At 42.0% G+C, this 12932-nt stretch overlaps 1 protein-coding gene across 3 annotated transcripts in view; it reads right to left on the bottom strand.

Annotated features, from left to right (window-relative positions):
• Nucleotides 1-12145, bottom strand: part of srrm1 (serine/arginine repetitive matrix 1) — a 12989-nt gene extending 844 nt beyond the window's left edge. The window contains exons 1-16 of one of the 3 annotated variants that reach the window (XM_026151301.2): nucleotides 11989-12145; nucleotides 10989-11078; nucleotides 7499-7621; nucleotides 5178-5348; nucleotides 4734-4828; nucleotides 4389-4637; nucleotides 4114-4296; nucleotides 3899-4018; nucleotides 3587-3795; nucleotides 3310-3390; nucleotides 2705-2791; nucleotides 2362-2497; nucleotides 1556-1645; nucleotides 877-1356; nucleotides 592-772; nucleotides 65-241 (exon numbers count right to left, since the gene is read on the bottom strand). In XM_026151301.2, the coding sequence (XP_026007086.2) occupies nucleotides 65-241; nucleotides 592-772; nucleotides 877-1356; nucleotides 1556-1645; nucleotides 2362-2497; nucleotides 2705-2791; nucleotides 3310-3390; nucleotides 3587-3795; nucleotides 3899-4018; nucleotides 4114-4296; nucleotides 4389-4637; nucleotides 4734-4828; nucleotides 5178-5348; nucleotides 7499-7621; nucleotides 10989-11078; nucleotides 11989-12009 (2493 nt within the window). In that variant the 5' untranslated portion in view covers nucleotides 12010-12145. Of the gene's footprint in view, nucleotides 1-64; nucleotides 242-591; nucleotides 773-876; nucleotides 1357-1555; nucleotides 1646-2361; nucleotides 2498-2704; nucleotides 2792-3309; nucleotides 3391-3586; nucleotides 3796-3898; nucleotides 4019-4113; nucleotides 4297-4388; nucleotides 4638-4733; nucleotides 4829-5177; nucleotides 5349-7123; nucleotides 7240-7498; nucleotides 7622-10988; nucleotides 11079-11988 lie in introns of those variants that run through there. The other 2 variants (XM_080293666.1, XM_080293668.1) reach the window with 2 other exon arrangements.
• Between the last annotated feature and the right edge of the window lie 787 nt (nucleotides 12146-12932).

The following is a 12932-nucleotide window of genomic DNA, read 5'->3' as shown; positions in this document are numbered from 1 at the left end:
ACTCAACGACCTATATCCGCTGTTGTACCGAACAGAAATCAGACAGAGGGGAAACTGATGTTACCTTTCTGGAATCTCTGTCCTCCTCTGCAGCCTGGTTCTCCTGTGTGTCTCCAGTCACAGCAGCACTACTGCTCTTCTCCTTCTTATGCTTCTTGTGCTTTTTATGCTTCTTCTCCTTCTTGTGTTTCTTTTCCTTCTTCTTCTTCTTTTTCTTTGCACCGCCGTCAACATCCGAAGTCTGAAAGAGAAACATCAGAACTTGACGACACAGGCATGAAGCATGTTTATATCAACACAAAGTTAAGAGAAGGATTATGGCAACGGTGCTGCAGCTCAGCTTACAGTTAATGTGTTTCTGTTGGAGGAATTTAGAATTTACAGTTTCAAGTTTTAAAAACACTGAACATATATGATGACATTTCCTTTTAACAATGCTGCAAAAGTTCAACTTCCTGAGGCTATAACTTGCCATGATTGGCGTGCACAGATTTTAACAGTTAGACCATTAACCCCCACCATCCTTCATTAAAAAAAAAAAATTTCAATTTCAATTTTTTTTTTTTTTTATATCTGCGAATAAGCTCAAACCTTGCTTGGAGATCGACTTCCAGAACCGCTGCTGGCTTTCTTGGCTGGTGGTGGAGACGCACTGGCAGAGCGAGACGGGGAGGGGGAGGCGGATGCTTGAGTCGGACGTTTCTGAGCTGCTGGTTCAGGGGAAACAGATCTGGAGGACGCTCTTCTTATAGGCTGAGGGCTTGGAGATGGTCTGAGAGAGATGACACAGGTGACATCAGATAATTGGCACACAAAAATGTCACAGGTAAACAGAAATTGAAACGCTGTTCTGTCTGATACATAAGTGATCCCTACCTCTGGTTGTCACGGCGTTCTGGGGTGCGTGAAACTCTGCGGATGACTTTATTGTGTGGAGGTGACTGCTGTCTGTGCTGGTTAGACGGAGATGTGCTCAAGGTTTCATAGCGCCGTGGGGGGGTTGTGGATCCTCTAACAGCGTGACTGCGGTTTGCAGGGGATGGGGAGAGGCGTCTGGATGCCGCAACAGGGGATCGAGCATCTCTGCTTCGCCGCCCAGGTGGCAGCATGGGGCTCCTCCTGTGTCTGGGTGGAGATGTCGAGGAGGGAGGGGATCGTCTTCTTGGAGGAGGAGAGCTTCTATGTCTGGGGGATCTGGAGGGACGTCGCTTGGTAGCCGGTGAAGAGCGTTTCATTGGCGAGTTAGACAGTTTCCTTTTCTGAGAGGGCAAAGGTGAAGGACTGTAGCGACGTTGGATAGGGGGAGAATATCGTCTGGGGGATGGAGATCTACGACGGGGTGGTGGGGAAGGAGACCTGTGAAGCAGGAAATACAACCTTTAGGAAATACTTTAAAATTGGTAAGTAATTCATAAAATTTTAAGTATTTCATAAAAACCACAAGACAGGAACAATGACTCCTGTATGAAACACATGCTATTGCCCAGGAGTCTGTTTGCAACACAGAAGTTTGGAGAGATCATTTGTCTAAATTTAAAAGGAAACATTCTTATACCTGCGTCTTTGAGGAGGAGAGGGAGATCTGCGACGCCGAGGAGGAGTAGGGGTGCGACGTCTGCGTACTGGAGATGGAGAGCGTCTTTTCCTGCAAGGAAAAAACAAAATCAGAGTCACCAACTTGTGGCCGCCCGCCTCCCATAACTAGACAAGCTGCAGCTTTATTCAAGGTCTGTAAAGAGTCAACACATTTGTTATACAGACCTTGAAGGAATTTGGTAATAAAGGATTCACTGGCCAAACTAAAGCAATCACTGGATTAAAATATATATACACACACACACAACAGTAAATAACTGCCAGTGACAAAAAAGCTACAAATTCTTAATGTAAAAATTGCGTCACAATCTTTAACTTAGATTTGACTGCAAGTCAGCTTCAGCCACAGTACTGCAAAGCCCAGGGTCGAGACTGGCCCACTGCCAGGCACGAGCACAATGAGCAAGACTTAAAAAAAAAGAGAAAAAAAAAAGATATTAGCTGTTCTATGAACAACACAGACTGTGATCCAGTGCTCTCCAGCTAGTACAGCCTACGTTACTATGTTATGTGGAAAATAAACATCCACTTTTAGGAAGAGCAGCACCCACGCAGCTCCATTTGTGCCACATTATGGATGAAAGTGGGCGGATAGTGATACACTGTACTAACGTAACACTGTCTGGCCCTGAGTAGGCCTCTGTCGGCGCAGAGGAATAAAATTAATACATACAAACAATATAAGCAGAGCACAAACTATTAAGACTTCGAGGTTAAAGTGAGATAATAAAAGTCAGATAATGTGTAAATACTGTGTTATCTGACCTCGGGGAGGGATCCCTGTGTCGCCTTCGAGGAGACTGTGTACGACTGCGCCTCCTCCTGACCTCACCATTTCTGGCACCTGACCCTCCTGTTGCCCTCTTGGGCGCCTCATCTTCTGAGGATGAAGACCCCGTTTCTGAAACCACACAAACAAATGACATCAAGAGCTGCTTCAGCGAAGCCTTGGCAGTATGCGGTCAGGGAAAAAACACCAAGGTTGGGGTTAGGACACAGCTTCAAAAGTCCATGAGACGATGAGTGCAAGATGACATGGACAGACTCGTTAAAGAGAGAGGGGCGGGGGTATGGGAAAAGAAAGAACGGGGATAAAAACGCTTTTAACCTGAAGACGATTGTCGGTTCTGCCTGCGATACTGACGTCGCTGTTGCACCGAATCTGCTGTTGCCCCTTTCTCATTTTTATCCTCCTCTGAAATGCAGAGCATTGAGTGTCCCATCAGTGTTAGCAAAGCCGGAAACAGACTGCCAAGGAAATGCTACAAGTATTACAGAAGACAGACTTATAGCTGTGATGCTTGGTCTGTCATCATGTTACAACATTTATAGTTTCCCCTTGCATTAGCACACAGTTTCTTAACAGTTCTGGTGGCTCAGCTTCACCCTGTAAAGAGATCCTTCAGGTTACATAGACTCAGCCTTCTCAGTGTGGGAGCAAGCCAAAGGCTGAGGCTCTGGAATGCTGAGAATTTCACACAAGTACCCAACTATGTGTTGGTAAATTAAATTTCTCAATGAGAATAATTACAACTAAGCTCTCCAAGTACACAATACGGTGCACAAGCATGACAAGTGAACATGTACATCCTGCTGAAAGCCACAGTAACTGCACAGGGCGCAAAGTGATGAGTTAAAGTGTTAAACAGTCACCATATTTCGAGATCCGTGAGGTGAAAGGCAGCATGGTTCTTTAACACGTTTTACACTTACCCGAGTCGGAGCCTTCAGATGGTCTGGGCTTGACGTTGTCAGGGGGAGAATCAGCCCTTCCTCCTTGTTTTCTCTTAAACCCTGAAAAACAATGCACAGCAAAAATTATATGCACTTGTCACAGATTTATTAAAATATCAGCAACGAGCTTAGAGATACTCATTAAGTTTAACATTGGAATCCAACATTGGTTGTGCAAAAGAAGCATAAAGTCTTCAAATGTTTTCATAGGTAAAAATATTTTAATATAATGTACAAAGGAGGAACTGAAGCACACCTGATGATCTGGGTGGGGAAGGAGAGCCCCGGCCCCTTCTAGCTCGTGGAGACGGTGATCGTCTGTTCTTGCCTGTGGGACTAATGGAAGTATCAGGATGATGGACCTGTTTTCGGGGTGGTGTGGTAGATATTCTTTTCACTGCTTTTTTAGGCGAGCGAGAGCCTGATGAGCTGCTACCAGAGGATGAAGCAGAGCGGGAGCGCCTCCTGTAGGACAAAAAAAAGGCTTAAAGGCGTCTGTATACCACAGACAACATGAAGTAAAATATTAAATCCATGCCAATACAAAAAAATAAATAAATATGCCGACCTGCGGACGGGGGAACGCCTGGGTCTGTGCCTGGAGCTAGCTGGCGCACGTCTAGGAGGGCTCCTACGACGAGGAGACATTCTCCTTCTGGGACTTTGTCTTCTGCGAGGGGAGTACGATCTGATTGGGTAGAGAATCAGCAAATATAGAAAACTCCTTTACAGACTTTGATTTTTCATAATGAAAGTTTAAGTTAAAGCCACACGTCAAATCACCTAGAGCGCGAGCGGCGTCTGCGAGAACGAGAATGAGAGCGTGAGCGATGGTGTCTTTCCCTCCTTGTGTCCTTCTCCCTTTCTCGTGACCTCGGTCTCTCTTCTTTCTTAAGGGTTTTCTCTGGCGACTGTTCTTTGACTTCATTCACAGAGTCGGCTTTCACTACTTCCACAACTGTCTCACTGCAAAAGAAAAGTATTTAAATGTCTTAAGTTCTAAATAATACCAGTCCAACTAAATGCCCACTTCAAATAAAAGCAAGAATTCCACAAACCAGGTGGTAGAAGCTTCTTGGACGACTGCCTCTGGCACAGCTCTTCCTGAAGTATCTGGTTCTACTGGCTCCTCTGAAGATTTTGTGGACAGCTGCATCAGGGGCGGAGGGGGTGAACTGCCACCAACTGGACTAGCTTGTTTGCGCCTTGGTGAGCGTGAGGGGCTGCGTTTCCTTTCCCGCTTCGCTGGTGACCTCCTCCGTGGTGATGGCGACCTCCTTCGCGGCGATGGTGACCTCGTTTTCCGTCTGGCCAGAGAGGCAAATACAAGAGGTTTGCATGTTCTACAACGAATTCACAAGCTGTAGTTCCATCTATGGGTCTCAAAATGAAAATAATCGTACCTCCTGGGGCTCTTTGACTGAGCCCGTTCTCTAAGGTCCTTTTCCTTCTTTTCCTCATCCACCTTCTTCAGAGAAGCAAGTTTCTCCTGTTCAATCTGCCAGAAACAGATCAATGAGAAATGAATCATTTTGCTCCTATTTTTAAATAATTACTGAGTTCAACATGATATATTTTATAGAGTTTTTTTTAACAGAAAAGGGGTCTTATTACTGCAATTTGTCAATACTTATTTTACACCATTATATTCCCGTGTCTGTGCTACAGGTCCCCTCCTACATGTAATTTGTTGAGGAGCAGCTGTGCAAACACAACAAAAGCCACCCCCCCACCCAAAAAAAGAAAAAAAGTCTTGTATGACACACTTTCAAAAAAAGATAAATGGAAAGCCACCAAGCTCAGCGTGATCTTGCCCATCCCCGCTTCCACCATTTAGAAAAACTCACCTGTCTCTGTTTGATTTCCTCTTTCTTCTGTTCCAGAAAAGCTGATGGGATGCCCGCAATGTTCTCCTGGGCGCTCAGCAGCAGGGGCCAGAGGTCCTTCATAAACTCCCGGGCGTTCTTCCCGTTCAGAAAGCCAGTCAGGTTGATCTGCATCATCTTGCTATCCGGGTGCTGCAACACACACACGAAGGGAGGAGAGAAAAAACAAAAACGTAGCCATTGAAATACTTGAAGACCAAACAGCAAGGGGGGGTAGGGTCCCACAAACGGGGCTCCCTACCTTCTACTCCTCTATAAATTTATACCTCAGACTATTTAGATAACCATCTTAAAAACATGTAAGACACTGACTAGGCTATTTAACATCCCTGGATCCAATATTAGACTCAACCTACAAAAATGAGACTGATTTAAATTGTACTCACAAACTCAGGAAACTGAGATTGTGAGCTAGCTGAGGGGAGACACATCTAATGATGTTAAAGAAATAAAATAAACACAGCATGCAATTCTGCTGCCCTAGATTTACAATCTACCATAACAAAATATAAAAAGAAGAAAACAAAACCTCCCATAATACAAAGAAATTGTAGTATAATTTGATTTCTTCAGTGCTAGCCCACTACCATACATCCCCTTGGCCGCTACCCACCCCTTGCTTTCCAGTCTCCCCACCGTCTACACTTCAGGAGGTAAACAAACAGCCACAATACAGAGTGCATTAAAACCCAACACTGCAAGTACAGTTCCGGTGTCTTCAGTGAGTCCCGTGGGATCAGTGGGCACGGAGCTCCCTTGGCTTGCTTCCGCCTCCCTACTGCTTGAGACTCAACCACCATGAGCTTAATGTTATATCATTTATCTAAATTGCAAGAGACGAACAAGCAATAATGAGTACACAGTTACACAAAAACTGAGTTTTATTTCAACAACTGATAGAATGATTGTGAGATAGCGTAATCTCATTAACTGTATCAACTGTTTTCCATTATGCAACAGTACCCTTTAAATTTAGCTCAAACAGCCCACCCACTGGCAAGTAAAAGATAAAATAATAAGTAAAAAATAATACACATGTGTGATGCTGGCGACATAAAATATGAAAATACATACATCTGGATTTTCTTAGAATAATGAGCCATAAACGAAGATAAATGGCACTGAAATCAAAACTTGCATTCAAAAAATATACGAGTACACTGACAGTATGGTAATTACAAATACAGAGTATAAATTATCTGAAATGTTTCCTGTTTTATAAAGTATGTCTGTGCAATGGAAGTTACCCAAGTTCCAGACATCTTACATGCTTTGATCTATCAGTGGGACAGAGTAGAGTTTATGGAAAGGAAAACAGCTGGACATAATGCTTAAAATAAAACAGCCTGGAGTGAATGTACACTTTAGTCTACAAAAATAGGATCTACAATATTACAGGTTTACTGTTAAGAGGGGTTTTGTAGAAAATAAGTGAACTTGTACTAACTTAAAACCAAGTTGAAAAGTATTGTTTCTTACGAGGTTTATGCTGACCTCCAGAGGTTGAAGTTCTCAACTTGCTGCAGTGACGTTATAACACTTGTGTTCTTGACACCCTCACATGACTGTTTTGTGTGGTAACAAGTGAAAGCGAAAACACTTCTGACCACACTCAACAGAGTGCAAAAGACAGTAAAAACTTGCAATCAGAGGTGGCCAGTGAGACAATACTTTTCAGTTTTGCGTGATAACCCAATTGGTAGAAAGTACAGAAAATCAGGCTGTTTCAGCCCTTTTATGTCCTGTTTTGAGCCTGTACCTCCTGTTACGTTTAAAGAGAGTTGGGCAGTCTACCGATGGGCTGTCAACACCTACAAAGAATATGATTATGGCATTTTTTTTAATTATTTTTTTTTTAGGCGTTTCTTTCACTGACATGATATAGGTGATCCCTGCATATAACTCACCTCAAACCACACACTGCATCATGAAGGGAGAGTTGGGCTCAGTGACTTTGGGCTCAGGAGAGAGCTAATTAGGTGTTGGTGCTATACTTCTGATGCAAGGTATAACATCCATATTGGTTCAGGCCTTTTAAATCATAAATCACATCATCATTAGAAGACTGCTGGATAAAGGCACTTTGTCACATAACAGCAAAACATGGTAATGTCATTATAAATCAGTCTTACACCAACTGTTACTTTTCCCATTCAATCTCAGTTTGACTAGGACGTGTAATTATTTGCTTATATCGTTCTTACTGACTAAGTACTAAGCAATGCCCTTCAATATATGACAGTTCTGAAAGAACAAAAAATAAACACGATTAAAGACATTACCTTCTCCTCAAGCTGGTTAAATATGAACTCTATGACGACGTCATCCTCGAACCCCAAAATCTCAGTGACTCGCTGCGTAATCCAAGGTTTGATGACTTCTAGGTTCACTTTGGTCATGTCCACCTGAGCGTGAAACAGACCGTTAGTGATGAGAAACAGCAGCACCTGTTTATATGCACCTGTACAGATACAAGATATCTTTCATAACGTTTTGTCTCTTCTCTCATCTTAACGGTTTATTTCAACCCTGCGCTGCCAGCTCACACTGTTTTATACACAGCTGCTTTAATTCCATCTGATATTTGCGATTCTGTTTTGTAGCCAGATTTAGTAAGTCGTTTTTAACTATTTTTTTTGCTTTGTTATAAATATATTATTATGTAACATGGATTTTCCTGGCTCAAAATGGGCACAAAATGCAATCAGAGCACAAAGCGATTGTGTTATCTGACAAAAACCTGTCCATTTCACTCTGTCTGACGACTAAATAGATTACACACAAATCCCACAAGACAAAACACAGTGATTCATTCTATGGCAAGGATTTAAATAAAGAAGAAAAAAAGCTTTACAGTCCTTAAAAGATCTGACTTACATATTTAAAAATCATACAAGGTAAATTTAAAAACCTTTTTTGTCAAACAAAAGATTTAACATTTTCTCACCACGGATGGCTTTGGGGGGAAAAACGTAGCACAAAGCTCGGCTTTATATTTCTGCATAAATCTATATTTTACTGTATTTATTTTTAATTTAATTTAACGCAAGATATTAGTTTTGCCATATTACATTTACTTTACCAAATGTATCATTCTACTCTATAAAGCTGTCTGGTTTTATGTTTGTTGTACTTGTCTTAACTTTTAGATGTTGTACAAAAAAAGTTCCCTTTTGGGATCCAGTTTAATTTTTATCTCGTCGCACCTTAAAATTGTTTTTATCTGACTCTGACGCTTTATATTAATGGACGTCATGGGTCAGTCGTTATGTTGAAGAACCTGGGATCTTTTGCTTGTTAAGACCAATGTGTAACCATGTGTGGACCATGGAACAACTTAGTGGTCATCAATCCAAAATAATACAAAACTTACACATGCCAGAATTTATCAAAAAAAAAGCTCATTTTCTTTAGAAGCCACTGGGCAAGTAACATGAATCTGATATGTGATATACAAATAAAAATACACAGACAGAAGACAAATACAAACAATGCTTAACGTTAATGTAGCAACTGATCACACATTTGGCTCTTTTAAGATCTGCTTTTAAAATGTCATGTGTCAAGTTTTCCTTATAAGTGATAACGTGTTGCAATAATCACTTTTATTCAAATGTGGTGCGCTCTAGATGGCGTCCTACCCTCAACCGCACTGTCACTTTGTGTCTTTTTAAGAAGTTACAGTGACAAAAAAAGAAGGACTTTAAATCAAAAACTTTTGTGGCTTTCCTTAAATGTTACTCAACTACAGTGGGGCAAAAAAGTATTTAGTCAGCCACCGATTGTGCAAGTTCCCCCACCTAAAATGATGACAGAGGTCAGTAATTTGCACCAGAGGTACACTTCAACTGTGAGAGACAGAATGTGGAAAAAAAAAAAAAAAAAAATCCATGAATCCACATGGTAGGATTTGTAAAGAATTTATTCGTAAATCAGGCTGGAAAATAAGTATTTGGTCAATAACAAGAATACAACTCAATACTTTGTAACATAACCTTTGTTGGCAATAACAGAGGTCAAACGTTTACTATAGGTCTTTACCAGGTTTGCACACACAGTAGCTGGTATTTTGGCCCATTCCTCCATGCAGATCTTCTCGAGAGCAGTGATGTTTTGGGGCTGTCGCCGAGCAACACGGACTTTCAACTCCCGCCACAGATTTTCTATGGGGTTGAGGTCTGGAGACTGGCTAGGCCACTCCAGGACTTTCAAATGCTTCTTACGGAGCCACTCCTTTGTTCCCGGGGCGGTGTGTTTTGGATCATTGTCATGTTGGAAGACCCAGCCTCGTTTCATCTTCAAAGTTCTCACTGATGGAAGGAGGTTTCGGCTCAAAATCTCACGATACATGGCCCCATTCATTCTGTCCTTAACACGGATCAGTCGTCCTGTCCCCTTGGCAGAAAAACAGCCCCATAGCATGATGTTTCCACCCCCATGCTTCACAGTAGGTATGGTGTTCTTGGGATGCAACTCAGTATTCTTCTTCCTCCAAACACGACGAGTTGAGTTTATACCAAAAAGTTCTACTTTGGTTTCATCTGACCACATGACATTCTCCCAATCCTCTGCTGTATCATCCATGTGCTCTCTGGCAAACTTCAGACGGGCCTGGACATGCACTGGCTTCAGCAGCGGAACACGTCTGGCACTGCGGGATTTGATTCCCTGCCGTTGTAGTGTGTTACTGATGGTGACCTTTGTTACTTTGGTCCCAGCTCTCTGCAGGTCATTCACCAGGTCCCCCCGTGTGGTTCTGGGATCTTTGCTCACCGTTCTCATGATCATTTTGACCCCACGGGATGAGATCTTGCGTGGAGCCCCAGATCGAGGGAGATTATCAGTGGTCTTGTATGTCTTCCATTTTCTGATGATTGCTCCCACAGTTGATTTTTTCACACCAAGCTGCTTGCCTATTGTAGATTCACTCTTCCCAGTCTGGTGCAGGTCTACAATACTTTTCCTGGTGTCCTTCGAAAGCTCTTTGGTCTTGGCCATGGCGGAGTTTGGAGTCTGACTGTTTGAGGCTGTGGACAGGTGTCTTTTATACAGATGATGAGTTCAAACAGGTGCCATTCATACAGGTAACGAGTGGGGGACAGAAAAGCTTCTTACAGAAGATGTTACAGGTCTGTGAGAGCCAGAGATTTTCCTTCTTTGAGGTGACCAAGTACTTATTTTCCACCCTAATTTACGAATAAATTCTTTACAAATCCTACCATGTGAATTCATGGATTTTTTTTTCCACATTCTGTCTCTCACAGTTGAAGTGTACCTCTGGTGCAAATTACTGACCTCTGTCATCATTTTAAGTGGGGGAACTTGCACAATCGGTGGCTGACTAAATACTTTTTTGCCCCACTGTATATTAATTGTTGTCCCACCTGTTACTGACCAGGCAGTCCCCTGCAAAGGATCAAAAACGGCATTTGGGTGGAGACTAAAAATATAAACAGGTTATATATAAATAAACCAAAGTTAAAGTAATGACTATTTAACAGAAAAATGAACATTTACCTTTTATTTTTTGCTACCGGATTAAGAAAAAAAAAAAAAAAAAAAAACCTGACTTAAGCTCATTAATCACAGGCCTGGTGAGGTGGTGGCCATTAAAATGTCTCTCACAGACACCCTCATACCTGTGGTGTATGAATGTCCAGGCTACACAGATTGCCATAAACTGCCTCATGTTGATACAAGTTTGTAGTTAACTATTTAACATGATTTTTTTAACAATTATTTGAGAAAATAAAATGTAAAAACAAATGTTACCTTTTTGTCCAAACATTCTGCAAATTTCAGCTGCTTCAGCAGTTTCTTCTGCTTGTTGCTGAAGCGGTTGTCCTGCTCCGCACTCGTACCCTGCAGAAATAACAGCCAACATCAGCGGATTCGTGATGATCAGCTTTCATCGGAGATGTCAAATCAGAGAAGAACAGAAACCCGTCTCGAACAGTGTTTTTAGTCTCAAGCTGCACAGCCTCCTCACTATTGGGCCCATGTTAGTTACAGCAGTCTTACTTACCGATAACATTAACGAGAGTCAAAGTTTAAGATGGAAAAACATTACGTTGCTCAAGCTAACGTGTCTTAAAATAAATACTTAAGACACGTGTGTTCCCTAGAGCGCCACTTCATGTTCTTTTTAGCTCATCTAACTGAGCCGCAGGCGACACTGACACCAGTCGGTTAGCATTAGCCATGCTAACCACTTGCTTAATCCTCGAAAGCGAACGCACAGGCTAATAATAGGCACAGCCCGAAGGCTACTTTGACTGACAGCGGAGTTGACATTGACAGAATATTAAAAGACACATTAATGTCATTATTCAGCAAACACGGAGGGCTTGCTAAGGCCAGCACAGCAGCAGTCGTGACTAGCTCATGGAGACAGGAGCGATGCACCGCCCGGGCGCCATCTTTAGTTAGCTAGCTAACTTGACTCGTCTATTTCCTGTAAATTTGTCTGTAAAATAACACGTACGGGGTTTTAACGTAAGAAGTTACACACTTTCATAAATTATAAGACAGAAAACATCAATATAGGGAACACGCAACAACTCCCAGAATACACCAAGTGAAGCAGACTAATTGCAAATCCTGAGACTGTTGGCTCCCAGTTGATAGTCGAAGCCCTGACCGCTGTTTAGCTAGCTGCATGGCTCTTCACTGAAGACACATAGGAAACATCCATCCCATAAAACGTATATAGATCTACATGCAGCTAAATAATAATATACCAAATACAAAGATAAAAGTTTGAAGAACTTACGCGGAAGAATCCCGCGTCCATTTTAGGTGAAATGGATCGTAACTTGTGCTGTGGAGAAAGCTGTGTGCTGGTCCGCCGGTGAAATTCAGGGTGACGAGCCGGATGAATGGAGTGCCCCCACAGGAAGCAACAGGTACTGCAGTTACAGTGGGAGGAGGAAGAAGATTCCGCTCATCACCTGATGCACGAAATATGGCAGACTAGAATGTGCCTCAATATGCAGAGACAGCTTGCACAGATATTATTAAGACCCAAACCTTGGTTTAAACTGGTTTGCTCAAATGTTGTGGATTTAAAAAGGTATTTTGTTTTTATTCATTGTCCAGTTAGGGGCTTGTCAAAACCTGAACCTCACCAACCGCCATTCACCAGTAAGAATAAATGCTCAGATAAACAAATGAGAAAAACAAAAAATGATAAAATTAAAGAGCTTCCCATGAAAATTCTGTGTGCAGCAAAACAAGTGTTATGTTGGAATAAAAAATAAGAGGTAATCTGTCATTTATATCATCACTCTTGTGGTAATTGGGGAAATAATTGAACATTTTTATCAGTTTTTTGTCCTTCAAAGCAACTTCAGTAACATTTTTTTAGTTTGCTTTTGTCAACTGGTGGTCCATTTCCTACAGAATACTAAACATTTGCATGCATCATAATGACGATCATTAAATTAGATTTCTGAAACTGAGACTAATTGCTTTTTCTGTAAGAGAACCAGTTGTGTTTACATGCAGTAATCCCCCAGACTTGTCAACCACGCAATGCTTTTCCAGTCTTATTTTGTCCAAATTTGCTGAGCTTGTGTGACTTGTAGCCTCAGTTTCCTGTTTTTAACTCACCCAGTAGGACTCAGTGTAGTCTTCTGCTGTTGTTACCCATCTGCTACAAGCGTTGATGTGTTGTGTATTCAGAGATGCTTGTCTGCAGACCTTGGTTATAACTTC

The sequence above is a fragment of the Astatotilapia calliptera genome, chromosome 19 (assembly GCF_964374335.1).
Source record: "Astatotilapia calliptera chromosome 19, fAstCal68.1, whole genome shotgun sequence".
Lineage (NCBI taxonomy): Eukaryota > Metazoa > Chordata > Actinopteri > Cichliformes > Cichlidae > Astatotilapia > Astatotilapia calliptera.
The sequence above is the reverse complement of the archived record's forward strand: the minus strand, read 5'-3'. Positions and strand labels throughout refer to the sequence as shown.